Below are 27,912 nucleotides of genomic sequence, written 5' to 3' on the forward strand. Positions count from 1 at the left end.
ATGCTTTAATATTCAAGCTTTTTTCCAAATCATCTTTGATGATTTAGGGCATCCATAGTAATCTGATGTATGGACTATATCGTGTGTATATATAGTATACCGTACTCTTGGTTCACTGAACCTAAGTCCTATCCCTTTATTTAAAATTAATTAATTGATTAAAACCAGAGAGCTTAGGGAATAAACCAGATTTATTAAAAATGCTTTAATATTCAAGCTTTTTTCCAAATCATCTTTGATGATTTAGGGCATCCATAGTAATCTGATGTATGGACTATATCGTGTGTATATATAGAAGTCTCTACTATTTCAGACTCTCTTCAAATCCAAATTAGTAAAGCTTCAATCTGTGTTATACCTTAGGAAAATCTTTTTTCTACAGAAACTTCTTTTTAGATTTTTCTAGCCATTTATTAACATTAGATATCAAAACATTGGGCTTTATGAAATAAAACTTATAATTTTCTTGAGAATGACAATTCAAATTTTGGAATCATAAAATGTTGATTATCACTACATGTTTTCTAGATAACATTTTATTCTATTCCTGTTGTTGGCTCACATATTATTTAATTATTTTGTGCTTAACCATAGAAGATTTAATATAATCACTTTGCGTTTTTTAGAATTTTAAGAGAGACCTTAGAGATTTATCTGATACAACCTCTTCATTTCACAAAGAAGCCTTAGTCTCTAGAAAGACAATAACTTGACCAACTTCTCAAAACTAGTTATTGTAAGAATTAGAACTAATCTAGATCTTCTGCTATACATACCTTATTTTCTGACCCTTTCTAATCTTGAGTCTAACTTAACTAGAGAATGTGCTCAATATTTGCATATTTGAAAGTCTTCATTAGTAAGAAAGTCTGCCAGAATCTGTAATGGCCAAAGTATTTTGGGAAAGGGTCAGAGTGAAATTTCCTGTGAAAGAGTCTTAAGTTTTTGTCTCAGTGACATGTAGTTGATAATTAATTATCCAGTCTTTTCTTATTCCATCTCTCTCTTCCTTCTCCCCTTTTTCTTTTTTTCTCTTAGAATGCAGATAGGAAGACTGTGAAGTAGACCTGTTACACCAGACCAAATAGGGAGATTAGACTAGGGAGATAGGGTCAAACTGGAGTAGGTTAATTGTACTTTGTGACTTTCCATGCTTGTTCTGATGTTCCATCCCCAATCACAGGAAACCAAAGGAACCAAAGCCAATCAATTTTTAGAAGCATCCCAGACTCCACCAAAGCTGGTAATATTATAAAGCTGTCGAATTCTCTTTCCATTGCTTTTCCAACCTATACCTGCTGCGTAATTTTTTTTTTTTTAAACAAAGGAATATTTATGTTAAATATGAAGTGAATATTCTGGTAAGATAGATATTCTTTCTTTTTTAAAATTCTTTAAATTTCACTGGCCTGATCCTTATTGTTGAATCATAAGATTTGCTGAAGCTGTTAAAAATATTTTACTGAAGTCCCATATTGGTAGGAAAAGACAGTTATTTTTAAATACCATCTTTATTCTATATCCTCCACTTGTTGTTTCTAAAGATTTTATAGGTAAAGCAAGGACAGGCTATGGAATAAGATGAGGACAATTAGCCGATGATATTTATTCCTGTAGCTATAAATTATTATGTAGCCAGAGTTGGAGAACAGCATTTGTTGGTAGTAGCCTTTCAAAGAGTATCTTCTGAATATTTGATAAAAGTAATTGAAGAGTTATGAACCTTAGCAAAACCACTTACTCTGAAAAACACCTTTAAAATTGCTTGTGTCTTTTTACACACTAGCCTTTATAATTTTAAAATTTAAATTAAAAATTTTAATAATCAGAATAGGGGTTGAGTGGTCTTACGGGAGTTAAAAGAAGAAATATGAAAATAAATTGTTTTCTTAAAAATAACTAAGAATTAAGCTTACTACACTAGACTATCCAATAAAGTATGGTGGCTGGCACACACCACCTAGAATTCTAGGGTAACATTTTGTCTTCATGAGTCTTTGTAGAACATGATCTAAATGAAGGGTCCGCAAACTGTAGCATGCAGACCAAATTCTGTTCATGGACAGTTTTGTAAGGTCCATGAGCTAAGGATGGGTTTTATATTTTTAAAAGGTTGTAAAAACAAAACAAAGAATATGTAGCAAAGATTGTTTATGGTCCTCAAAGCCTAAAATATTTACTATCTGGCCTTTGAAGAAAAAAATTTTTGTTTTCTGATCAGAATCAGAAGGTGCTAAATGGTCACAGAACTATTTCAGGCCTTTTGGAGTTACAGTAAAAGTAATATCAATGAAGAAAATCAACAAAGTTGGAATGTTTGTTACAATTTTGTCTACAGTAGTAAAAAATTTGAAACTTTTAGTAACGGGACTGATTAAATAGACAACAAGACATCTGCATAGTAAATATTATACAGTGAGAGTTATCATCCATGATTTATGCAAAGGAAAGATATTAATTGCATTAAGCAGGAGATCAGATTCCAGAACACTGTGCAGCATGATATCTGTAATATGTAAATGATATCTGTATAAGTGCACAAACTTTATATATTAGAATATGGGATTGCAGGTGACAGACATTTTTTCTAGTTCCTTTTTTGTAACTGCTAATTATGTGACACTGAAATTAATTGACTTTTTGATATGGAAGAATTAAACTTAAAATAGTTTTATGTCACAAAGAGGGCAGATATTAATATGTAAAATAGTATTAGAAGTATGGATACTTTATTGGAACTTAGTCTTTGGATGAATGAAAGAAAATAGAACTGCTAAAATCCTCCTAATGTATTATCCTTAGACATTCAATAGGCTGAGCAAGTAATGATGGCATTTCATTGGGCTATACAAAGAATATAATGCAATTTAAAGGTATATACCTAACAATTTGAAGTACTAGGTATCATAGAGATGACTCCCTTCCCCAAAGCATTGGTTGATGTCACTTTCAGAGATAGAATTTTGAGTAGATTATAAAATTTAGGTTAAAATGGCATTTCTTCCTTCCCTTTTATTTCCCCTTCACCTTCTTTCCCTTCTCCCCCCGCCTTTCTCACAGTATACTATTGAAGTACAATTTATGTAAAATAAAATCTTGACCTTTTACATATGTGTACATACTTGTTTCCAACACCCAGATCAAGATATGAAACATTTCCATTAATCCAGATAGTCTATTAGTGCTCCTTTCCAGCTAGTACTCTTGCCCCTACTAAGAGGTAACCATTCTGACTTTTGGTTAGTTTTGCTTATTCTCAAGCTTTATATAATGGAATCATGCGTACTCTTATGTTTGGCTCCTTGCTCTCAAAATAATGATGATATTTTTTGAGATATATCAAAATAGTTATTTGTATTAGTTTCTTTTCTGCTGTGAAGTAGTATTCCATTATATGGATATAGCACAGTTTGATCACTCTGCTGTTGATGGATATTAGAATCATTTCCTTTTTTTGCAGGGATGGGGGAGGCAGTTATGAATAATGCTGCTGCGAACATTCATGTACGAATCTTTTTGTAGGCTTATGCACTCATTTCACTTGGGTATATATCTAGGAGAGGCATTTTTAGGTTATATGGTAGGTGTGTGTTTAACTTTATTAGAAACTGCTAGTTTCCAAAAGTAGCTGTCCTATTTTACACTATAATCAAAATATGGCCATTCCTAGTTGTTTTATGTCCTCACTAACACTTTGGTACTGTTAGGTTTATTGATTACAGCTATTCTGGTGGTTCGTGTAGCGATGTCTCAGTGTAGTTTTAATTTGCTTTTTCCTGGTGACCAGTGGTGTTGAACACATTAAGTGCTTTTTGGCCATTTGTGTAAATTTTTGTCTTTTATTATTGATTTGTAGGAGTTCTTTATGTATTTTGGTATGAATTCTTTGTCAGATATATGTTGTGAATGTTTTCTTACAATATATAGCTTGCCTTTCACTTCATTATTGGTAGGTTTTGATGTGAGGAAAGCTTCAATTTTGATGAAGTCCATTTTACCAATTTTTAATTTTATGCATGTCGCCTTTTGTGTGCTGAGAAATCTTTTTCCTATTCCAAAGTCACGAAGATATTCTCCTAAGTAATCTTCTAAAAGCTTTATGTATATTCTCATTTATTTTTTAATTGAATTATTTCTTTAATTTTTTGCAGAGGTTCTTCAGGACTTGAGATATGAGTCTTTTGTCAGCAATATATAATTTGGCACTCACATTTAACTTTGCGATTCATCTGAAATTAATTATTTATATGCTGTTAGGTAGAGGTTTACTTTTTTTTCCACATGATATTCAATTGCTTCAATATCATGTATAGAAAAGACCTTTTTCTTCATTGTCCAAAAATTAAGTACCCCAAATACTAGTACTGTTTTAATTACTGTAACTTTATAAGTTTTGAAGTCTGCTTGTGTAAGTTCTCCAACTTTGTTCTTCAAAATTGCTTGAGTAGTCTTAAGTCCTTTACATTACCATATAAATTTTAGAGTCAGCTTGCCAATTTCTGTTTTTTAAAAGCCTATTTGGATTTTGATTCAGATTGCATTGGATATATACATTAATTTGAGGACAATTGATATCTTAAAAATATCAAATTTTCAATTCATAAACATGTATCTCTACATATATTGAGGTCTTTGATTTCTCTCTGCACTATTTTGTGATTTAATGTAGATGTATTTCCTATCTGTTGTTAAATTTATTCCTAGGTATTTGATGTTTTATTTGATCTTATTGTAAATGATGCTGTGGTTTTACTTTCTGTCTCCATTGTATGTTACTAATATTTAGAAATACAGTGAATTTTTGTATATTAGTTTTGTATCCATTGATCTTGCTGAACTAAATTCACTTAGTAGTTCCAGCAGTTTTTTTATTCCTTTGGATATTCTACATATGAAGTCGTGTCATATACAAATAGAGGCTAGTTCTTTATAAGTCTTTATGTCTTTATTAATACTATTTTTTGTCTTACTGTACTGGCTAGGACTTCCAGTAAAATGTTGAATAGATAAATTGAGAGCAGATAGTAAGTATTTATCATCAGGTATAATGTTAGCTATAGGCTTTTTATAGATACTCCTTACCAAGTTGGGGAAGTTACCTTTTATTTCTAATTTGCTGAGAGTTTTTATCATAAATAGGTGTTAAATTTTGTCAAATACTTTTTTTGCATCTTCTGAGATTATCATGATTCTGTTTTATTCTCTTAACAATGAATTTTACTGACAGATTTTTGAATGTTAAATCAACTTTGCATTCCTGAGATAGTAACAATCACAGGATAATTTCCTGGAATATATTTGCTGTGTTTTGTTTGTTAATTTTTAAAGGATTTTTGTATCTATGTTCCTGAAGGTTTTGTTCAGTAATTTTCTTTTCTTGTAATGTTTTTTTGTCAGTTTATAATAACAATATGCTATCTCATAAAATGCCTTTGGAAGTGTTTCCTCTTCTACTCTTCTCTAAAAGAGCTTCTCTAAGTTTGGTATTATTTATTTTCTGAATATTTGGAGGATTCACCCATGAAATCATCTGGGAAGGTTTTAAAATATAAATTAAACTACATTAACATATAAATGGCAGTCTAGATTTTCTGTTTTTTCTTGGGTCAGATTTAGAAATTTGTGTTTTTTTCCAGAATCTAGGTGTTTCCTTTTAAATTTATTGCTTATAATAATCTTATTTATGTTTTTACTATTTATGGTATTGGCAATAACATTCTCTTTTCATTACGATATTGGTCATTTGTGTTTGTCTTCTATATAGTCTATTTTGAATTCCTCTTTACATATGATACTGTTTAACTTTTAAATTTGATTTGATGTTGGTTCAACTTCTGGAATAATTTTAATAATAATGATAGTCAGCATTCTGTGTTGCTCCTGATTTTAGTGAGAATTCCTTTAATGTTACCATATTGCAGCATAATATTTTTATTCCTAGTTTATTAAGAGATTTTGTAAGGACAAGATATTGGGTTTAATTAAATGACTACTTAGTTTTTTTTTTTGAGATGGACAGTTTTTTGTTTTGATTTTTGAGGTGATAAATAATTTTCTAATTTGAAGTCCTTGTGCTTCTGGGAAGATTCTACTTAGTTTAATATTGTGGAATTTGGTTTTGTTGATCTTGTATTTTGGATTTTTATATTTATGATCTGTAGGTTTCTTTATGCAGATTTTGGCATTTAGTTTATGATCTAGTTCCCTCTTTTATCCCTCTCTCTCCCTATTTTTCTCCCTCTTCCTCCTCTACAATTATTAAGCACCTACTAAGTACAGAGCACTTTATACTTATCCCCCTTTCTTACCGGAAGGCTAACATATTTATTAGTCTTTGTTAGGAGACATAATCTTATAAAATTAATTTTGCTACTTGAGCAGATTTTTTTCACTTAGAAAGTTGTAGTCTGGGTTGTTGCTCAGACATTTCAGACTAGTTAGTCCTTCTATGGTTCTTAGTTTGATATAGATTTTTTGCTTGGTTAATGTAGTCATGTATACTCCTATTGCTTTAAAGCAGGATTTTCTCTTTTAAAAAATTTCTATTTTGTACATTAAAGTTTTTAGAGCATTGCAGGTATTATTTACCATAATTTGCCTAGTCACAAAATATTGGTGAAATAAGTGCTAAAGTTGTAGCCACTATCAAAGTTTATACACTTTTACATGTGGTTAAGTGTAGTCACCTAGTTTACACTTATCTATAGCATGTTATTATGCAAACATAGTATCACCAGCCTCATTCTTAAAGCCACTCCCCATTAATAGATACACAGTAGTTTTTACAGTAATTTTAATGGAAGGTAATGGTTGCTATTTAATAAATACTATAATAGATTGGAAAAATGATGGGATGGGGGGAGATTGTAACTGGGCAACTAAGTAGTGACTTAATGTTTTAATGTTTTATTTTGTTCATTTTCTTTTTTATTCCCTTTCTCTTTCCATCCCTCAACACCATTGTTCATAAACTGTTTTCTCTTTAATTAAACCCAGCTGCTTTGTGATACCAAACTCATTAGTCTACCTTTGCCTATTCTTCTTTCTTGTTAAAACTTAACTTAGACTCTCATAGTTTTTTTATTTCACTTCCATGCCTTTACTTTCTCTGCTTTTGCATCTTTCATTATTCATAGTTCATTGTTATTACTCCTTTTTGCACCCCAACCGAATTTCTATGAAATACGAAACTGTACCGGGTTCTAAACTTGGGAGTAATTTTCTCATTCTTTGTATTTTTATATACAAATAATGTGATTATTTAGAAATTTACTTAGGCCCCAAACATCAGGAACATTTTGTAAATATTTAATAAACGTTGATTAACATCATTGGAGACAGTTCTACACACTTTAACATGTATTATTCAGAGTGGTCTTGGTGTTATTGTAATTGTCATATGGCAGGTAAGTATTTTATGCCAGTATTTCTCAGGTACTGTATTTCCGAAATTTTGTCTAATTGGGAAACAAGCCTGTATCCACAAATTACTTCAAATTTGTGAAATTTTATAGTAAGAGTTTGAAGATACAGAAAGAATTTTTTAATAACTTAAAACAGTGCTGGTAGTTTCTTTCTTATTACATACCAAGGCCAACTCAGTAGGGCCAGTAAAAATAGAAGCTTAGAGAGAAACCATTTGCCTAATACAATACTAAAAAGATTTTCTCAGGGAGAAGGAGATTTGTCAAGAGAAATAGATTTGTCTATTTTTTTTCTTTTTTCTAGGAGACATCAACTTGAAATAAGTCCAAGATTGAAGACTCATGCTCAGATTTGTGAGGTTTCCATGTTAGTTTAGAGCAGGGGTCTTTGCTACTTGTTTTTGTAAGGCTTCAAGGAATGGTTTTTACATTTTGAAGTAGTTGTAAAAATAATAAAAATAAGACTTTTGTGATATGAGAAAATTAATTCAAATTTCAAAGTTCATAAATAAAATTTTATTGGAACACAGCCACACTCATTTATTTATATATCGTTGTAAGTGCCTTTGCATTTCAGCATTACGCTTGAGTAATTGCTAGTCTGTATGGCCCACAAAGGGTAAAAGATTTAGTATTTAGCTCTTTACAAAAAATATTTGCTGACCCCTAATTTTGAGCCTCTCCTCTTCGTGAGTGTTACATTTTTTAATGGGGCTTTTAGTTTCTAAGATGGCAGTGGTATGGATGAGTTAATATATTTTCCATTCTGCAATCAAGGAAACAGTGTTCTTCATTGTCTCAGAGTTTGCATGTATGTATGTTTTAGTTATTTTTTTAACTGGTAGGCTTAAATTCCACAAAACCATTTAAAGTAGATAATTATTTAAATAGACCATTTTGGCTGCAAACAATGAATATAATGTTCTTTCTAAATTTCTTCACTTGTAATTGATCATCGACTTTTATTTTAGAGTATGTGTACAGAATATACATGTGCAATTTAAAGATTAATAATACAGCACATTGGAGACACAGCCTTTGAGTTGGTTGAATAGATTGGTATTTCTATATAGATTTAAAGCTTTTTTCATATAATTCTTTCTCGGGTGGGTGATGACTTACATGTTTTACTATTGTAATCAAGCTAATGCCATGTAACAATGGTCTTTTATTGCTTATAAAATGTTTTATTATTTAAAACATTCTGACACATGCATTCTCTTGGACACATTCCACAGAAATACAGTTAGGTTAACATTTTCTGCTTGAAACTATTTCATAAGAATGAACTAGTTGTACATGTAACAGAGAATTCTGAACTGTGTTCTACTTTTACATGGCTTTGTAGTGCAAAACTGTTACCATTCTAATTTTACGGAGTCACAATAGAAGCAAGACACATATGGAGATTAGAGAGGAACAAATCCAATTGAAACATTAATTTTTGTCTTGTTTTTATAGGGGAATCAATAGCTATTATTTCTGTATCTTAGGCCCCTTATAAGTCTTTATTATTAACTTTTAATTTTATTCCAGATGGGCTACATGGTAATGTATTTAGAAGTCAAATATATAATATTGACAATTGTAGGGAATATTCATATATAACCTCAATTCCTGTATTTGTTTAGCATTAATGTTTAAAATCCACTTTTTTTCCCATTTAAAAATCACTTTTTAACCAGATATCTCTTATCTTTCCTCCTTCATGAACCTTATCTCACTCTACCCATCCATGTCCACCCAGCCAAAAAAAATGGAAAGGACGTCCTTCTTTATTAGTCAGTGCTTGCTATAAAGCAGAGAGACCAAAGTAGTGGTAGGATGAAAGAACTTAGGGATGGATGAATTGAGACTGATCTCTTGGTGGAAAAGGAGCATTTGATTGGCAGAATGTGATCTGGGATGAGAATTTAGGAGGCTGTAGAATGTGAGATTTGGCTGAAGAAGAGGTCACACTTAGCTATGCTAATAAACATGAATTTTTTATTATTATTATTAATACCAAGAGGATGAGACTAGCCCTTGCATTTTAATTTAGTATTTCTCTTTGGATTAATTTTTTCTATATTGTCTGTTACTACTAGTATACTGTATATTAATATACAGAAGCATCTCTAAAAGTACTACTATTTAAGTCCAGAGTGACTACGAGGGTAGTAAACTTTTGATATCTGGATGTATTTGTTTCATATAGGCCTCTGGGTCAGTCCTTAAAAACTTTAAAATAAGCATACCTTTCTACCATGTACTTTCCCCCAGATAGATGTTTTTTTATTTTTCTTTCTGAATTGAAAACACACTGACATATAAGAGACTCCTGTGGACAATCTGTACAAGTACAGTAGAAAACTAATTAGTATACTAATTAGTCTCTGCTTTGATTTTGTGTCATTTGATTTTATCTTATTAATAATAACTTCATCAGGCTTAGCCTTTAATTTTTTAAACGCTTAGCCTTCTTCTGAGAGCATGAAGCTGATAGGAAACATGTTGATGCTGATTTTCTAATTATACGTTCAAAAGTTTTTTCATCTCATCACTTTATTCTGTTTTTGTTAATTGTATTTGTTTTTAACTAATTTAAATCAATTTTTCCATTATAAATGTAAATGTTCATTTTCTAAAAATTGGGAAATAGAGGAAAATAAAAGGAAGAAAAGAAACTGCTCATAGCCGCCCTACTAAGTGACAAACTGCTATTTTGGTATGTTTCTTTGAATCCCTCTTCTATGTATCCCACCCCCCAGTTCCGAGAACCTATAATTTGCTCTATACATTTGCCAGTGGTACAGTGTTGAACACAATAGATGTAGTCTTTGCACTCAAAAGATTCAAAGTTTAATATCCTTAAAAAGTTATTTTTAAAAATTAATTGGCTATTATAGAAGAGATGCATAATCATAGACAAGGCTCAAGTTTCCAATTCATTCCATTTCCTTCATTGTTTTCCTAGATATAACCATTGTTACCAGCTTATTTATAATTTTTCTATGGTTTTGCACATATAATTATATTTGTGTATATAGAGGACATATGGTTTATTTTTTAGTGTAAAAACCGTTATACAGTACCTTTAAATAGCTTTTTTCATTCAATATGTTTTACAGATCCACTGTGGTCTTTATTTTTTTTAACGCCTGCAGCACCTGGTATTCCTCGGTGTTCTCCCATTCAAGTACTAACCAGGCCAGACCTTGCTTAGCTTCTAAGATCAGATGAGATCACGTTCAGAGTAGCATGGCCATAGACCACTGTGGTCTTTTAAACTGCTATATAGTATTTTATTGATATACCATAATTTTATCGTTTCCTATCGATGGTAGTTTTCTGATTTTTTATTATTAAAAACAGTGATGGAACTGTTTGTACATGCCTCCTCATTAAAATGTGCATCTGTTTCTCTAAGGAAGATAATCAGGAAGTGAAATTAGTAGATCATAGAAAGTATGTGATTACCCTTGAAATCGTATCACTCATATTGCTCTGAAAGTTGAACCTTATAACAATTTATCTTATATCACTCCTCTCCCAACTTACATGTCATTATTGTTTAACATTTTATTTTATCCTTGTTAAGTCTAATAAATTATTTTATATAGAAGTATGTAATTCAGTTTACATACCTTTTTACCATATTCTTTCCTCACTATTCCTTTAATTTCTCATTGTCCTGAGTTCATTTCCCTTCATCCTGAAGCACATCCTCGCAAATTCCTTTAGTGGATGTCTCTTACTGGGCTCTATTTTTGTCTATTTGTTTTAATTTTTAATTTAGCCTCATGCTTTTATCAATTATTTTTAGCTTTTTATCATGGACATTTTAAAGTATACATGAAAGTAGACTAAATAGTATACTGAAACCCAACTATTTTCATCCCTCTATTTCTGTAGTTATGGACACTTTGCTATTGTAGTTTCATCTCTTCCACATTCTGTTTCCTTTCCTGCTGAAATGTATCATGAAGTCTGTAAATACTTCAGAATGTATCTCCTATAGAAGAACTTAAAAAAAAAACCCACAATACTCCTATTATAATTAACAATAATTTCTTAATATCTGATATCTAGTCCATGTGAAAAATCTCAGTTATCACAAAAAATGTTATTTTATGATTTTACTCTCACTCTTAAGGGTTATTGTTTTCTAGGCACATAGTTGTGGGTTGACAGTAATTTTCTTTCAGTATCTTGAATGTCTGTCTTTCCCTCTGGCTTTAGTTGTTGCTGTTAAGTTTGCTGTAATTCTAATTATTCTATTGGATGAAAGGTCATTTTAAGTTATCTGCTTTTAAGATTCCGATTGCCTTTAGTATTCTGCAGTTTTACTATCTTGTGTCTGATGGGTTTGTTGATCTTGGACATATGTGCTTTCTGGGTCTGGAGATCATTTCTAACCATTCTGGGAAATCTGCAGCTATTACCTTTTTCTTTTAAGACTGAAAAAAATAAGAAACATATTCAGAAACATAAAATGTGTATGTGTAAAACATGCACTGTTTGATTATAAAGCAAACATCTTTGTAACCATGTCCTAGGTTAAAAATAGTATATTTAAGTACCTCAGAATACTCCCTCACTCCCACTATACTTCTGGTTCATAGCTCTATTTCACCTAGAGGCATTCACTATCCTGATATTTGTCACCTTATATGCATCCCTAAAATACAGTTTTCTTTTATCTGCTGAAATTTCTATGACCACAATTATATTCTTTGCTTCCTTTGTATAGCATTATGTTTCTGAGGTTGATGTATGTTGTTGTGTAGCTATAGTTCTTAATTTTCATACAGCCATTATTTAAATATTTTTTATTCCCCTTCCCTTCCCATCCCGTCCCATCCCATCCCGTATTCCTATTTCGTGTATGTTGATGCAGTTACTGGTGTTTTGCATTTCCGAAACTTTGTTCATTTTTCTTCATTCTTTTTTCTCTCTGTTCTTTGGACTATATAATCTCTGTGATGTTTCACTAGATCATTCTTTTCTAGTTGAAATATCCTGTTGAGCCCCTATAGTGACTTTATTTCAGTTGTACTTTCCAACTCCAGAATTTACATTTGGTTCTCTCTCTCCTTTCTCTCTCCCTTTTTTTTTTTTGAATATCTGTCTCTTTATTGAAATTCTCTATTCGATGTGACATTGTCATCATACATTCCTTTACTGCTTTAATCATGGTTTCCTTTAGTTCTTTGGACATATTTTAAATAGTTTCTTTGAAGTCTTTGTTAAATCCAACATCTGGTGGCTCTCAGAGGCAGTTTCTGTTGCCTTCTTGGTGTACATGTGTTATACTTTTCTATTTCTTTTCATGGCTTGTAATTTCTGATTGGAAACTGGACAATTTATATATACTATTTTAGCAGCTGTAGGTAGTGGTCTTCTCTCACCCTTCCCAGGGCTTATTACTGTTGTTTGCCTATTTATTTAGTGATTGGGTGGATTATTTTAGTGAAGTCTATTTCTCTTTTGCAGGGTTAAACATCTGGTGGTGTTTCTGGGGGGTGTAGATTTGGTTATGCCCACATGCACCCTGGGATGACAGTATTTTTGGCAGGACTCTCTTTCATTCTCTCTTTCCTTGACCACACCCACATGTTAAGTTCTACTAATTTCTAGCTGATTGCTTTCCTGTTTTCCTTAATGCCCTAGGACATAAATTGCTTCTCAGCTTGATCCAAAAAATTTTGACCTCACTTGTCGGGGACAGTTCTTGAGGTCAGAGCTTTGAAATTTGTTCTGACTCCAGGAGAGCTCATCCTAGCTGCTACTCCTTCATTCTCCTTTTTCTCTCCTGAAAACTAGCTCCTTTACAGTTCAACCTGTATCTGAATCTCCTCCCAGTTGCCTTGTATCACAGCCTTTTTGGTTTTTGAAGTTGCCCTTAGGCATGAACTTCACACTCTGTTTAATATTAAGTCTGTTCCTTTGGAAGAGATTTAGAGCTGTTTTAAGGCCTACTTCACCTTCCTGGCAACATCTCTGGCTCTGGAGTTAGATAGTGGGGATAGTGTTATGCTTTTCTCTTATTGCGACACCCCCAGTTTAGTAACTGAGCACTTCTTGGAAGGGTGTACAATAACCTCAGGTCTTCTCAGGTCTTGCCTTTCCTGGGGTGGAACCTCTGCTTTATGAAGTAGATAAGTGGAGCGCAGTCTAGATCCTAGGATTTTCAGCATACAGCAGCAACACAGGGCCTCTTTTCCATGAGTGGCATTTGGGTGAAAGAGGGGAGCCCCCATCCATTGGCTGCTCTTACTTAGGAGCACAGTTTTAGGTTGTGGAACTTAGCTTTGGCATCAGGTAGCTATAGGCAGGATGAGAAATGCTGACTGATGTCTTGTGCCCCTTCTGGCAAGGTAGTTCTCTGACTGGTAGCAGTGGTGACAGGGCACCCTGTGTTATTGACTGTACCAATCTGGAGTGAAGTTTCAGTTTCGCTGAGCTAAGAAGGGAGAGGGAAGGAGAGAAGAAACAGGTTTTGGTTTAAATACCATATAGTCTTGCTCTTTTTCCTGAATGTTAGTAGATTTTCTTGAATAAATGTTTCTTCAATTGCCTTATGCCCTTAGGATCATTTCCAGATACATTAAATAGCTGGTTTTAAATAATTTTCACCAGTTTTGCTGTGGAGTGGTTTCATGCAGTCCTTACACTCTCATGCTGAAAGTGGAACCCAGAGAGATCTTTTAAATATAAGTCAAGCCCTTGCCAGTCTGATGTTTAAACATGTCTGGTCCTCTTCATTTAGAACAACCAAAGTCGTTCTAGTGGCTTATGATGAATCCGTACAAGATCTTGGACCCCGACATCTCTGACCTTATCTCAAACTGTTCTTCCCCCTCCTTCCTTATTCCACTCGGAATTTCCTCCTCTTCAAACATTTCAAGCATGTTCTCTCCTTGGGGCCTTGCTACTGACTTCATGCTAGGTCTGTTAAGGTGTAGTTAAGGTGTTTGGAAGGGAGAGAGTTTATTTCAAAGCTTATTTTAAAAGCTTTTTTCAGTGGATTTACATAAAGGAAATTTCTCTACTTGAAATTTCGTTAAATTTTGTGTCTCAGCATTTTTCAAATGAGTAAATTGAATCCTAGAGCTTTTGACTGTCTTATCCAAAATCGTACAGCTACTTAGTAGAAGAGATGAGGCAGAAGTCAGCTCTTTTACTTCGTATTCCAGCATTCTAGCACATCAGACTTCCCTCCTACATCTTACCAGTTGTGTGATTACATTGGGCAACTGGCTTGCATGGCGTCTCTCCACAGTGCTAGAACTGTACAGAATGTACTTGGTTTTGTATTAACTGTCTTAAGGGATTTCTTGCTGTTTTGTCCTTTTTCCTCCCTTTCAACTGGAAGATTCATCCTCTTGCAAACTTTTTTAAAATTAAAAGACAGAACTAATCAAAATGCAGAACCTCAATATGTCATTTTTAGTTTATAGTAACTTTCTAGAAAGCTTTTCAATTCATAAACCCTTTTGTATTGTTTTCTTTCCAGCATCCCATAAATTACTTCACTAAAACTTTAATAAGCTGTAGTTTTGAAAATAATGTCTTATTAATCGAAAGTATATTAGAAATATAGACAGCACTCCTTGATTATTTTAGTTTAGTTTTCTGTTGGTAGAACCAGTGTTTGAGAATGTATTTTCTACAGGTACAGTTTTTGGATATTCAGGCTGGAGGAGCCATTAGATCAGCTCTAAACCCTCATTTTACACATGAGAGAACTGACAGTGGCAAATCTGGGTCTGCAAACCAAGTGCCTGGATTGTTTATAAATACATAGCTCATTTTTCTTTTTAAAAATTTTATTTTGCAATGATTTTTCTTCTCATTGTTAACAAGTCACATTTAATTTTCCTAAATGAGAAAAAAATAATTTCCTCTTTTTTTTAAGTTGGCCATTTGAATTGCAAAAATAATGCTTATAACAATTCAGATAATTCACAATTTTCAAAAATAAAATTAATAGTCTACCTCTATTTTGTCTTTCGTTATACGGTAACACTTTGGTGTATAACCTTTTATATGCTTTTTTTTTTTAAGAGAAACAAATCAATATGTACACATAGAGGGTTTATATAATTATATGAAATTGTATATTTATTATTCTCCAACTTGCTTTTGAAAATTAAAAAACACTATATAATAGACATCTTCCGATTCAACACACACATCTACCTTATGGCTATATCATTTTTTACTTAGAGTTCACAACTAATTGTTTGCAGTTTTCTATTTGTATGAACAGTGCTGCAAAACATAGCAAAGTGCTTGTTGTACACATGTAAGTATTTATGTAGGATAGATTCTTAGGGGTATAAGGAGTGGTTGAGAGCACAGATTCTGGAGCTAAGACTTCCTGGAATGCATTTAGGCTGCACCGCTTAATAGATGTGCACCTTAAGGGAAGATATTCTTTGTGCTCCCATTTCCTCTTTTCAGTGAGGAACTTAAATCAGTGATAATCTCTCTTTGTGGGGAGACTAATCTCTTTGACAGCCTGGTGGGGAAAAATGCTCTCACTGTTTACTACCTAAGGAAGTCGATCACCTTTTCATGTGCTGTAATCATTTATAATTCTTCTGTGAATTACTCATCATATTCTGTTTTCATTTTTTCTTTTGACTTATTTGCTTTTTCAATATTGCTTTGTACGGTTTCTTTATATATTCTGGACACTATCTCTTTATTATATGTAGTGAATATATCCTTTACCCTGTTTCTTGCCTTTAATTTTGTTTGTTCTCGCCTCCCCTCCTCCCCCATATTGCTAAATCAGTTATGTTTCTTTTAGGGCTTCTGAATTTGTTTTTGCTTAGGAATACCTTCTGTATCCCAAGATTTGAAAAATTCTTTTTTCTTTTTCTAACACTGTTAATTTCAATATATAGCTCTTTAGAAAGATCATTTGGGATTTATTTTGATTGCAGTGTGAGATATGTACTGTTTTTTTCTTAAAGTAGATCCACTGGTATGCTTTAATTGCTTATAAATTGGTCCATCCTTGCCGTATTGATTTGTAATGTCACTTTTACCAAATATTAAATCTCATAAATTTATGGTTCTGTTTCTAGATTATTTAGTTTCTTTGATCTTTAGTCTATATTTGTATCAATATCAAATTATTTAAATTATTGTATCTTTGTATTACGGTGTAATATCTGACAGCTGAAATCCCCACAATTCCCCCTCCACACTAGAAGTGTCAAAGCAATTCTCATGCATTTATTACTCTTTCATGTAAACTTCAGAATAATTTTGTCAAATTATTTTTTTAAAAACTAATTTTGATAGGGATTACACTGAGTTATATTTTGGAGGCTATCATTTTTTTTAAACCTAAAATAGTGACTCTAGCCTAAGGTTTTAATTTAACAGTGACTTTAACCTAAATTGTTACCTAAAAAGTTTCAACTCTCTATAATCTAAAAAAATAAATTATTTAATTTTTTAAAAGACTTTGGGATATAGAAGTCTACTTTGTCTCTTCCCCTTTCCTGTTTCTTGTAGGCTTTTGTAGCATCACCATAGGACTATTTTTGTTTAATATGTGCTTATTTTCCTGGAAGTTTTCATTGGCATATTAATATATATTTAATTGTAAACCATTAGGTTCTGTGGCATTTTTTTTTTTTTCCAGCGCTAGCCCATGTTTTCTTTGGTAACGGTTTTAATATTAGCACATAATTGTAGATGACTGAAACCTCTGTTTTTCATTAGGTTTATTTTATAAATTGTGGTATGTTTTGGAATACTATCATACTCCTTTAGTAAAGTGTCATTATTATTGCTAGCTTATAGATCAAAAGATAAGACAGGTCAGAGTGTGTTTGAAGGTTGAAGATGCTTCTGTATGTTACATATTCCCCTAAAAAATGCTATGATTAGTACTAGGTTAATACTAAATGTTTTTATCTAGAAAAAGGAAGTCTTTTGTCTTTCTTTTGAATCCAAAAAGTTAATAATGCAAGGCTTTTTATCTTGACATGCAAAAAAATTCAGAATTCCATTCTGAAATCTGTTCTGAGATGATAGCAAAAATTGGTCTGATTAATGTTTTCAGTTTTTTTGATGAAATGCTTTTTGATTGTTGAAAATGCCATTTTTTTTCTGCATTAGTAAACAGTATATCTTGTTTCTTGTCATGCAGGTCTTTGAAGTTCTACATTTTAATTCTCAGTGCTGAACTTCTTTCTCCCTTAAATTATTATAAACTTTTGCTGCTGTTTAATAAACGTGAAGATGTCTCGCAGTCCCGATGCGAAGGAAGACCCTGTGGAATGTCCTCTTTGCATGGAGCCCTTGGAGATAGATGATATCAATTTTTTCCCTTGCACCTGTGGCTACCAGATTTGCCGATTTTGTTGGCATCGAATCCGCACTGATGAAAATGGGCTTTGTCCTGCGTGTAGAAAGGTAAATACTCCAAAATAACTTTGTGTACAATGTTTTTTGCCCATGCACATGAGTAAGTAGATTTAAAAGACTCTGTAAATCTTAAGTGAGATTATGTGTAACATTTTATTTTGATATAATAAAGTGGAAAGAACACTGCCCCTAAGGAGTCATTGTCAAGAGTTCGCTTTGTTGTTGTTAACTAAGTATATGACCTTGGTGAAGTAACTTGCCCTTCAGTTTTCTTATCTGAGGAGATTAACATGGTCAATGGTGTTGGCTGTTTAAAAGGATTAGAAGTTGAGAGGCAAAGAATTTAGATAGGGTATACAATTAGAAAAACACATTCAGTATTACATCTGGGGGGGAGAAATTTACTTTAATTTTCTAGTACCAAGTAGAAGTTTTGATATTTGCTAAAACAGGTCATGAGTTAAAATGACAGAAATTCTGTTTCAAAAGGTAATAGTTACTCGTTTATTGAGTCCTTACAACAGTTCTAGGCTGATAACGCCGTCACCATTGTACACATAAGAGAACTGGACCTTTGAAGAAACTTGTCCACAGGCATCAACTAGTGAGTAGTAGGTTTGGGATTCAAATATGTCTTTTGAGTCCCTTCTAACTCAAAAAAAAGCTATGATTTTAAATATTTTCTGGATTTTGTTGTTTTGGTAAGCAGGTACAACAATTAGATATAGTGAATGATCTAGTAGGGTGAATAGGATTGCTGCATTTCTATTTTTGAAGGACTTTATTTGTGACTTTAAGGGCTTAATGCAAATATCTATCTTTTGCCTTTTCTTTAATGTCTGTGTGTATGATTTCAATTTTCTTTTTCATTTACCCATTTTAAGGAGCTCTTATGTTCATTACTTTCAAATTTTGAGAAAGTAGAAATGTATTTTAGATACCTAGATTACTTTTTAAAATTTTATCTTTCAACTTTCTTTCCAGAGGCAATTATATCTCATTGTTCAGTTTTTAAAAATCTAGTAGGCATATGATGTATAGTACATGAATGAAAAATGGTTAGATCTACTTAACCGTTAATTAATATAGTTTTTATATATAGTATATATGACATATAATAGATATTTATAATGCATATTTAATATATATATTTTTAACTTTTTATATAGTTAATTCAGTTTAAAAATGTGAATGCAAATGTGTAAATGAAATCCTTAACATTAGGTTTGGTCACAATCGATAATAAATTTGAGTTAATGGATCTGAAACAGTAAGTCATGTTTTAAAAATTGGTTCCTGGTCATTCCATAAGAAGATAATCGTATTGAAGTATTTTGTTGAAAGTAGTGACTTTCAGGATAGCCCAAGAGTAAGGCTTGTGAATTTCATCGACTTCATGAAGTTTATCTCTTCTTTTTTTTCCTTTGGAGTGTTATGAAGTAGAGTCTTAATAAAAAGACCAATTGTTAAATTGTCATTAGAGAAAAATCATTTGGGGAAATGGCAAATTCATTTCAGTTTTAAGGGATTACCTAGAATCTCCTCAAATTCTTAGAAAGTGGAGAAAAACAAAAAATTTAAAGATATAAACAAAACAAAATAACTTCAGCAAAGCTGTTTATCTGTAAAAGGGCTCCTTTCTGGGAGGACCAGAAGTTGTGAGGCATATGAAAGACAGAGGCCACTGGGTTCAATTTCAGTAAAGAATCATTAGCTTAACAAACATATTCAGGAGACGACTGCTGAAAAAAAGGTAAGAATTGGTGCTTCCAGATCCAGAAAAAGTATCAGTTATGTAGCAGAGACAGATGCCCTCTAGCTGGAACATTGATTATAAGTTTGGATCAGAGCCCTAAGATGGAAACACCCTGGTGGAACTTGGACCTCCTGTGCTCAGAAAATGGACTACTGACTTGCCTCGTCCACCAGTTTGTCCTCTTTACAGTCAAGAAAAGAGCATCCTGCAGTAAACAGAAATACTATTTATATACCAATTGCAAGAACCAAGAATCAACAGACATTTTAGGAAAACTAAAATTATGAAAGAGAAGCACAAAATCAGTAAATAGAAGAACCTAACTAACGTAAGTAAGCAAACAGAAAAAAACTTTTAAAAGTGTCATTGGTACTTCTCAGAGAGGTAAGGGAGAATGACATAGTCATGTAGAAAGAACATTTTTTAAAAAGAGTAAATTAGAAATCTTGAAAATGAACAGTCTCATAGATGGGCTGAAGAACAGAATGCTCATATTTCAAGAGCAAATTAGTAAGTTGGAAGATTGTGCTGAGTATTTTTGTTGCAAGGTATATTGCAAAAAAAGAAATTAGAAAGCATGAAAGAAAAGTTAAGCAACATAAAAGATGGATCTCCTGGTCTTCTAAGAGAAGTTTTAGAAGCAGTGAACTTAGGATGGGTGGAAAGAAATAGTCAAAAAACTAACAGAAGAAAATTTTTCATAATGAAAAGTAGTTGTGCTCGGGACTCTGAGTAGGAAGCAGGATGACTGAAAAAGATCAATATTTATATAATTGTGAAATTTTAGTGGAAACTACCTAAGGATTCCTCTATGTAGATTTTTGGAATTCTTTTTGTACTAGTTGTCTTTGTGGTATTTCACCCCATAAATTTCAGTTGCCTCCATCTCTTCAAATTTTGATCACTGTCCCTTCCACTCATTGTGACTGTTGGACCTACCTAGTGCCAGTATCCAATAAGTGCCCATAGAGCAGAAAGCTTGGACACTTACAGTTTTCTTCTGTCTTATTTCTTTTTTTTTCAAAGGTCGCAGACCTCTTAATTGCCTTTTGTTCAGTGTCTAAAAACATTTATATGTTTTGTCTAGTTTTCTAGTTGTTTATGCTGGTAGGCCTGCCTAGTCTATTACCATCTACTCTGTCATGGCTTGAGGTGGAAGTGTATAAGTAATATTTGAACTTTATAATAACGTAATCGTGAATTGTCCTAACCAAAATTAGGGTGGGAGGTTAGAAGGTGAACTTGGAATATTTGGTTAGGCTGGCTAAATAACTTTAAATCTTAACTTGCATAATGTGATAATATCTAAAACTGAAAAATCAAGAAGTAGTAATACAGGCATGTTATTTAATGATACAATAGTAAATAACAAAATAATTTAAGAGAGTCAACAGATTATTTGTAGAGAGAGGCAACTGGTGCTGGGGAGGAAGGAAATGGAGGACTGCTCTTTTTCTTAATAAACTTTATAGCACCGTGACTAGGAACATATATAAGATAAATATCAGTGAAACTAGGGAAAAAAGGTATGATAAGAAAATGGAAATATAGGAAAGAAGGTATAGTACTGATATTACTCATAATCAAATTTAAAATTAAACACATTTTAAAAGATCAAAGAGGACTTTTTCTTACTGATAAAAAGTTTCTAAAGTCATGAAACTAATTAACAGCAGATCTTTGAAATATATTGAGCTGATATAAATATTAGAAACACTGCATTTACATTCATAATGAAGAGACTTCTAACTTCTGTATTTTAGAAATGGACAGATGAAATAGACAATAAAAAGGAAATGGAAATTTGAATAACACAACAAGCATGTATATGTGTGTACACACTTTTCACAAATTAGTACAAAACTTTAAAATAACAGGTGCAGCGGGCATAAAAATTGACTGTTAGACCACAAAAGAAATATTAACCAATTCCAAAAAGTGGGGCTCACACATGTATTTCCTTTTTGTTTATCCTGCCTGGGTTTGTGGGGCTTCTTGAATCTGGATGGATTGGTGAGTTTCATTAGTTCTGGAAAAAATTACACTATTATTTCTTCAGATACTGCCTTTATTCTCTTTCCTCTCTTTCTGGGACTCTGATTAAATACTTTTTCAGATCTTTTTACTTTTTTTTCATGTTTCTTAATCTTGTCTGTGTTGTCTGTCGTTTTCTTTGCTTAATGCATTAATGGATGATTTCTTCCAATCTATTCTCTAGTGCGTGAAGTGTTTTTTTAGGTCCAGTCTGCTGCTAAATATGTCCACTGAGCTTTTAAATTTGCCTTTTGTGTTTTCCATTTCCAGAAGTAGTGTTTGTTCTTTTTTCATACTCAATATGTCATTTTTAAAAAAGATTTTTATACCCTGCAGATATTTTTCAGGTTGTCATATTTTTTTAAACAGATAAGCATTATTTTAAATCTGTGTCCAATAATTCTAGTAGCTGGTCTGTGAGGGATGTTTCTATTGGTTGTTGTACATGTCCTTTTATTTCTTTATGTGCTTGGTTATCTATACTTGTTTCTTGATTGTCATTATTGAATTATTTGTAGGATTCTCCAAGGCTTAAGGTCGATTTGTCTACCTCTGCCCAATCTTCTTTAGGGCTGGTTTCAACAGCTTCTCTAGAATGATTTTCTTCTACCTTAATTTTCATTTTTTCTTGTTTTGACCTCTCCATAGTTTGTTCTCATTCTGAGACTAAAAGAGCCCTTTGAGGAGGTGGGGTCTCAGCTTAACATGGGGATGCTCTCCCCTAAGACTCTTTACCTTGAGCTGATCTCGGGCTTTGAGAGCTGTCTCTCTTCCCCCATTTTGTTCTTCTCTCCTTGTTTATTGTTACTCAGACTTTCCACTTTTCTCTCTGGTATTTGACTCATTCAGAAATTGGCTTGGGACTTCTTTACTGCAGATCATTATTGTTTTTAAGATGTTGGTTTAAAAATAAAGTTTTATATAGTATTTTTCATTGTCTATAGCAAGAGGGAAAGTTAGAGCTGCAAGTGCTTTTATTAGAAACAAAGAACAAAAATAAATGAACTTATTTCCAGGTTAAGAAACCAGAAAAACAAAACAAAACATTGTGACAGTGAAAGATAAGGATTAAGCAGAATTAAGTGAAATAGAAGAAAAGTAGTATTTTAATAAAGGTTATAGCTGGTTCTCTGAAAAGACCAATAAAATAAACTCTTGACAAGTCTGATCAGAATGTAAAGAGAAGACACATGTAAATACATTAGGAATAAAAGTGGGAAGATACTACACATGTAAAAGAAATTGATTAAACTAGAGACTGTAAGCCATCTTAATTAGTAGTTTGGCAATTTATTGCCAAGTTAACATTATTAAAAATACCTTACACATTAAAAATGCATCTCCATTCCAACTTTTAATGAAATCTTTAGATAAGTTAAGGCTAATAAGATTTTGTATATTTGCCATTTGTGTTTAGAGTAAATTTGTACATTTTATATTGTCTAGAAAATTTTAATTCCTCCTAACAGAAATGTAGTTTCACAAACACGTTAAGATTAAAAAGCTAGTATTTATAACTTTTAAGTTGTTAGAAAAAGAGATATTTGGAGGGTAAATCATTATAAACTAATTTATCCTGTTCTCCTGTACTGGTGTTTTTCCCCAATTACATAGCAGTTGTTTTCCAACAAAGCTGACTTTGAAGCCTGGTGGGATTATATTTTCATAAAAAAACCCAGACTAACATAGAAAAAAGACTTATGATAACCAGGGTCATATACTCAGCGTTGTGCTGCATCAATGATATACCTGATGAGAGTTTGTATTACAATGTAATTTTTGGTGTGTGTTTATGCATTTTTTGCTTTTACATTACTTTGCATCATCTTTTATTGGGATTTTACAATGTCAGAGAATGTTAGCAAAGGAAAAAACCTTTGAGCGGTTGTCAAATCCATATCCACAGAAGAAATCGAGTCTCAGAAAAGTTACGTTAATATTTCTCAAACTATCTCTGATGAAGAACCAGATTTGCAACTGTAACCCTTCCCCCAGTATGTTGAAGACTAATACAAGGTTTTATTATGCATGCCTAGTACCAAGCCTTTGTCATGTGATTCACTACCTAAGTTTGATAACAACCATACTGATAAATATCTCATCTGCAGAGTCCACTGATGATGTACGTGCATGTGTGGCAGTGTTACGTTGCTATAAAAGTTTCCAAATACTTATTTTCAGTTTTTACGTTTTTCTTATCGTGGACTGGTAAATTAAACTCTTGCTAAATTACTGACAGTGCATGGACCTCACTTTGAAATGGAAGTAGGAGCAATCCATGTGTTTGGTGCATTCAGAGAGAGGATTATCATCACTATAGATGGTAGTGCAGGGCAACAGTTTTCAGATGAACTTCATAACACTCTAAAAAAAGCTACCCAGGCATCCTGTGCAAATGAAAAATTTAAGTGATCTTTTAGAAAGGTATTTTACTTGGTTTGTATGTAGTTCAGTTTTATACTTTATAGTTTTACGGGTTTAAAATTATTCAAGCAGATAGGTTAAAATTTGAAAGGAGAATAATATAGGTATACAAAGGTGAGTGGAGAAGAGAGTGAAAATTTAAATGGGGGAAGATTACCTCATTGATTGAAATATTGAACTTATTGTAATATAGCTTTAACCATTTTGTTCCCTAAAAATGCAAGAATATTTTGAAATAAGGTTTATTAAAAAGAAAATTAGCAGCACTAAATTTCCATTTTTAGAGAGTAGCTTGGTGTTCATTTGGCACATATTTATGGAGTTCCTAAAATGTCTGAGGCTAACTTTATATTTGAAAGTCCATAGACCATGTGAAAGTCAGCTAAATTACTGACTTTTATATATGGTCAGCTGTTTTCTATGCCTCCTACTCAGATAGGACCAATTAGCTAGAAGATTCAGATGTTTTAATGTGGGAATAGAATGGTATAGGTGCTTAATATCCTGTAGGACCACTAAAAGAACAGGGTTTTTTGGAGACCTTATGATATTATTAGTAGAAATTGAGCAACATAGAGGGAAATCTCACTTTCTTAATTGTCTTCAGTATTAATGTGTGTTCACAAATTTGAGATTTTTAATTTTTTCATTTTTATTTGTATATGAGAAGATGAAAGTAACTTTATGTTAAAGGCATAGCAGGGTTTCAGGCTTTTGGCTGTTCCCGCTGCTCTTCCCTGTTCCCACTTTTTTTCCTGATGGCACCATTTCTGTTGGTCCCCTATTCTGATAGGCACCATTACCCAATCAGTTGCAGTTCCTGTTTTTGAGATTTCTTCGTATCCAGTTTTAGACATTATTGTATTTAATGTCTTCCATCTTTCATTTATTGTAACTATTTTTATTAGTAGTATTATTGACTGATTTAGCAAATGTTAATTTGCGGGACACAATTTTAATCACTTTACAAATGTATCATCTTTTTAAATTCTCTCACAGAAGCCCTCTGAATAAAGTACTGTGATTCCCATTTTACAAAAGAGGAAACTGAGGCAGACAGGTCATATAATTTAGTTCAGGTCTTTCAGAGAGTAAAGATTGAGCCAAGATTTAAAGCCAGGCAGTATGAGTCCACAGCTCTTATTCAGGCCACCAGAAGCCTTGACATTAGCAGTAGGACTAAAAACAGTCTTGTAATGAAGAGAAAGTATAAAAATTACAGCAGTGTAATTGCTAATGTTTGTTGAGGGATTACTGTATGCCAGCCATAATAATAATTGTTTCATGAGTGTTATTTTATCTTTATAGCGGCCTTTAAGATTATTTTCATTTTACATATGAGGATACTGAGGCATAGAGTTTAACTTACCTAAGACCACATGGCTAGTAAGTGTTGAAATTAAATTCAGACTCCTGAGCCAGAGTATCTGTGTGTTTTATTTATTTCGCCTTCTGTGTCCCTCTTTGACTGGGAATGTGTTAAAAAAACAAGTACTTCATTAATTCCTTAGCACATCTCCTTCATTAAATATTTGTTGATTGTAATACTTAAACCCATATTTAGATGAGAGAACTTATATTCTGCCTATTACACAGCACCTTAGAAGTTTAATTTTCTTGTTAAGACCCTTTGGTGGTGGTTTAAGTTTTGTGCTAAAAGTAGTCTGTATAAGCTCTAAAAAATGAATATTTAAAAAATTTTTATTGAATATTTAACTTTTATTAAATGAAAAATATTTTAAGCAATTAAAAGATTTAGAAAAAGGAAGATGTAAGAACCACCCACCCATCATCCAGAATATTTTTATTCGTACAGTTTTTCTATGTAATAGTAACTTCTGTGTTTGTTTTATGCTTAAAGCCATATCCAGAAGACCCAGCAGTTTATAAACCACTCTCCCAGGAAGAACTGCAGAGGATAAAGAATGAGAAAAAACAGAAACAAAATGAGAGAAAACAGAAAATATCAGAAAATCGCAAACATTTGGCTAGTGTACGCGTCGTACAAAAAAACCTCGTCTTTGTTGTAGGTCTGTCTCAGCGCCTAGCAGACCCAGAGGTAAGTCCTCTTCTGTTTCTTTCTCAACTTCACATTTTCTTCCTGTCGCTTATTTGGAAATAACAGTTGGCCCTACCCAACTGCAGGATTCCCTGGAAAATATTAAAACTTAGGAGAAAATGGGAAATGATTTTTTAATAATCACTAGGAAACCAATGGCCAATTGTGATCTTAGACAAGGGTCTTAATCTTTTCTGGTCTCCTTTTCTTCAGCTTTAAAACTAGGCAGTTGAACTTGATCTCTAAAGTCCCCTTTAGTGCTAATAATCTGTGATCATTGGATAATGGTTCTAACATGTGGCATGTCTGCTTTCTTTCCTTTTTTCTGTACCTGTAAAGGACCAACAGTTGGGGATGCAGTTATATGAACCTACTAGGGATCTATACTATTTAAAATCCTGCCCAAGTAGTAATTGTTGGTTATAGAATAGTTACAGAGCTGTTTCTATACTACATCATCATTCTTTACTCATTTATTTTAAGCTAGTTTTGGGGAAAGGGAGACTTTGATGAAGGGAAATAATGAACCAGGTTCTTTGTCATTTGTATAGGTGTCATTTGTAACTCTTTTGTGTATTACATCTTTTCTCTCCTTTCACCACTGGCCTTATTAGAGTAATGTTGAACTCATAACTTGCCCTGATGCCTTTGGATGCACATCTGCTAATTTTTAGTTTCTAATATACCAGGAGGTGCTGACTAGATTAATGGGAATGCAGATAGAAATTGATTGACAGCCAGAGTGCATACTTTAGTAGGAGAGAGCTGGAGCTAGGGGATCTGCTGAAAGTACCCCTTGGGAAAGGTTTGAAGTAATGCATGTCATGGTACCAGTGAGAGGATTATAGTGAATATACTTACAAAGGTGGGATTCATCGGACTTGGCTAAGTGGGTTGAAGGCCCCAGAAGGAGGAAATTTAAGGAGTCTAAAGTTTGATTTTATAAAATTCAGTTTAAAGAGAATAACAAATATTTATTGATGATGAGTTTACTATGTATTGAGATTATGAAGGGCTTCAAGATCAGTAGCAGAGAAAGTCAGGTAGACTTGGCAGTAAATACGGCAGCAACTCAAGAATTACTGGGACCTAGGTCCAGGGATGCTGGCATTAGGGGGTTACATGATTTTCAAGAAACCGGGTTCTTTTGAAAGCCAGATGAGTGAGTCTAGAGTTCATAAGGAAAAGACTTCTTTAGTGAGAGATGTTAAGGACCGAGTGCATGATAGGCCTATGATTCAGCCTCAGCAGCCAATTCATCCCTTTTTTCAAGCTAGTACTTAACTCCCCAGGCAGGCAGAATCCCCACATCACCCTTGACCATTTTCTTGAATACAACTTTGCACAACCCTTCTATCTCCCTCTTTCACCTTTGCGTTTTTTCTAACCAGAGGGCAATTCTTGCCTCTCCAAGTTTTTTATTCATCTGCCTCTATTTACTCCTACTGATCTCATCGATTAGAATCTACTTTTGCATTTCTGAAACTGCTGCTCCAGTAAACTAATGGGGCTTTTATCTTGATTTGAGAACTCTTAGATATGAATGCACTTGATTTTGTTAACACATCCTTGATGCTATAGAACTGGAGGCATATGGAGCAGCACCCGAAGACTGGGTAAAATCAATCCATCGTCTCAATCTGAAGTTTGGATTATAGGTTTTCTTCCTCCTCTTTAGAATCTGTGATTTATTTTATTTACAGTATTCTCTCCTTACCTTCTGTGGGGAATATGTTCCAAGGCCCTCAGTGGATGCCTGAAATCGAGGATAGTACCAAACCCTATATATACTGTGCTTTTTTCTGTACATACTGTTTTTTTCTATACATATATACCTATGA

At 32.9% G+C, this 27,912-nt stretch overlaps 1 protein-coding gene across 8 annotated transcripts in view; it reads left to right on the plus strand.

The window, feature by feature from the left end:
• The window catches only part of CNOT4 (CCR4-NOT transcription complex subunit 4), a 134,652-nt gene that overhangs the window by 43,173 nt on the left and 63,567 nt on the right, over positions 1-27,912 (plus strand). For all 8 annotated transcript variants that reach the window (XM_011359511.2, XM_011359514.2, XM_011359513.2 and 5 more), the window contains 2 exons: positions 17,581-17,846; positions 25,874-26,071. In XM_011359511.2, the coding sequence (XP_011357813.1) occupies positions 17,673-17,846; positions 25,874-26,071 (372 nt within the window). In that variant the 5' untranslated portion in view covers positions 17,581-17,672. The remainder of the gene's footprint in view (positions 1-17,580; positions 17,847-25,873; positions 26,072-27,912) is intronic.

Source organism: Pteropus vampyrus, unplaced genomic scaffold, assembly GCF_000151845.1.
Source record: "Pteropus vampyrus isolate Shadow unplaced genomic scaffold, Pvam_2.0 Scaffold48, whole genome shotgun sequence".
Taxonomy (NCBI): domain Eukaryota; kingdom Metazoa; phylum Chordata; class Mammalia; order Chiroptera; family Pteropodidae; genus Pteropus; species Pteropus vampyrus.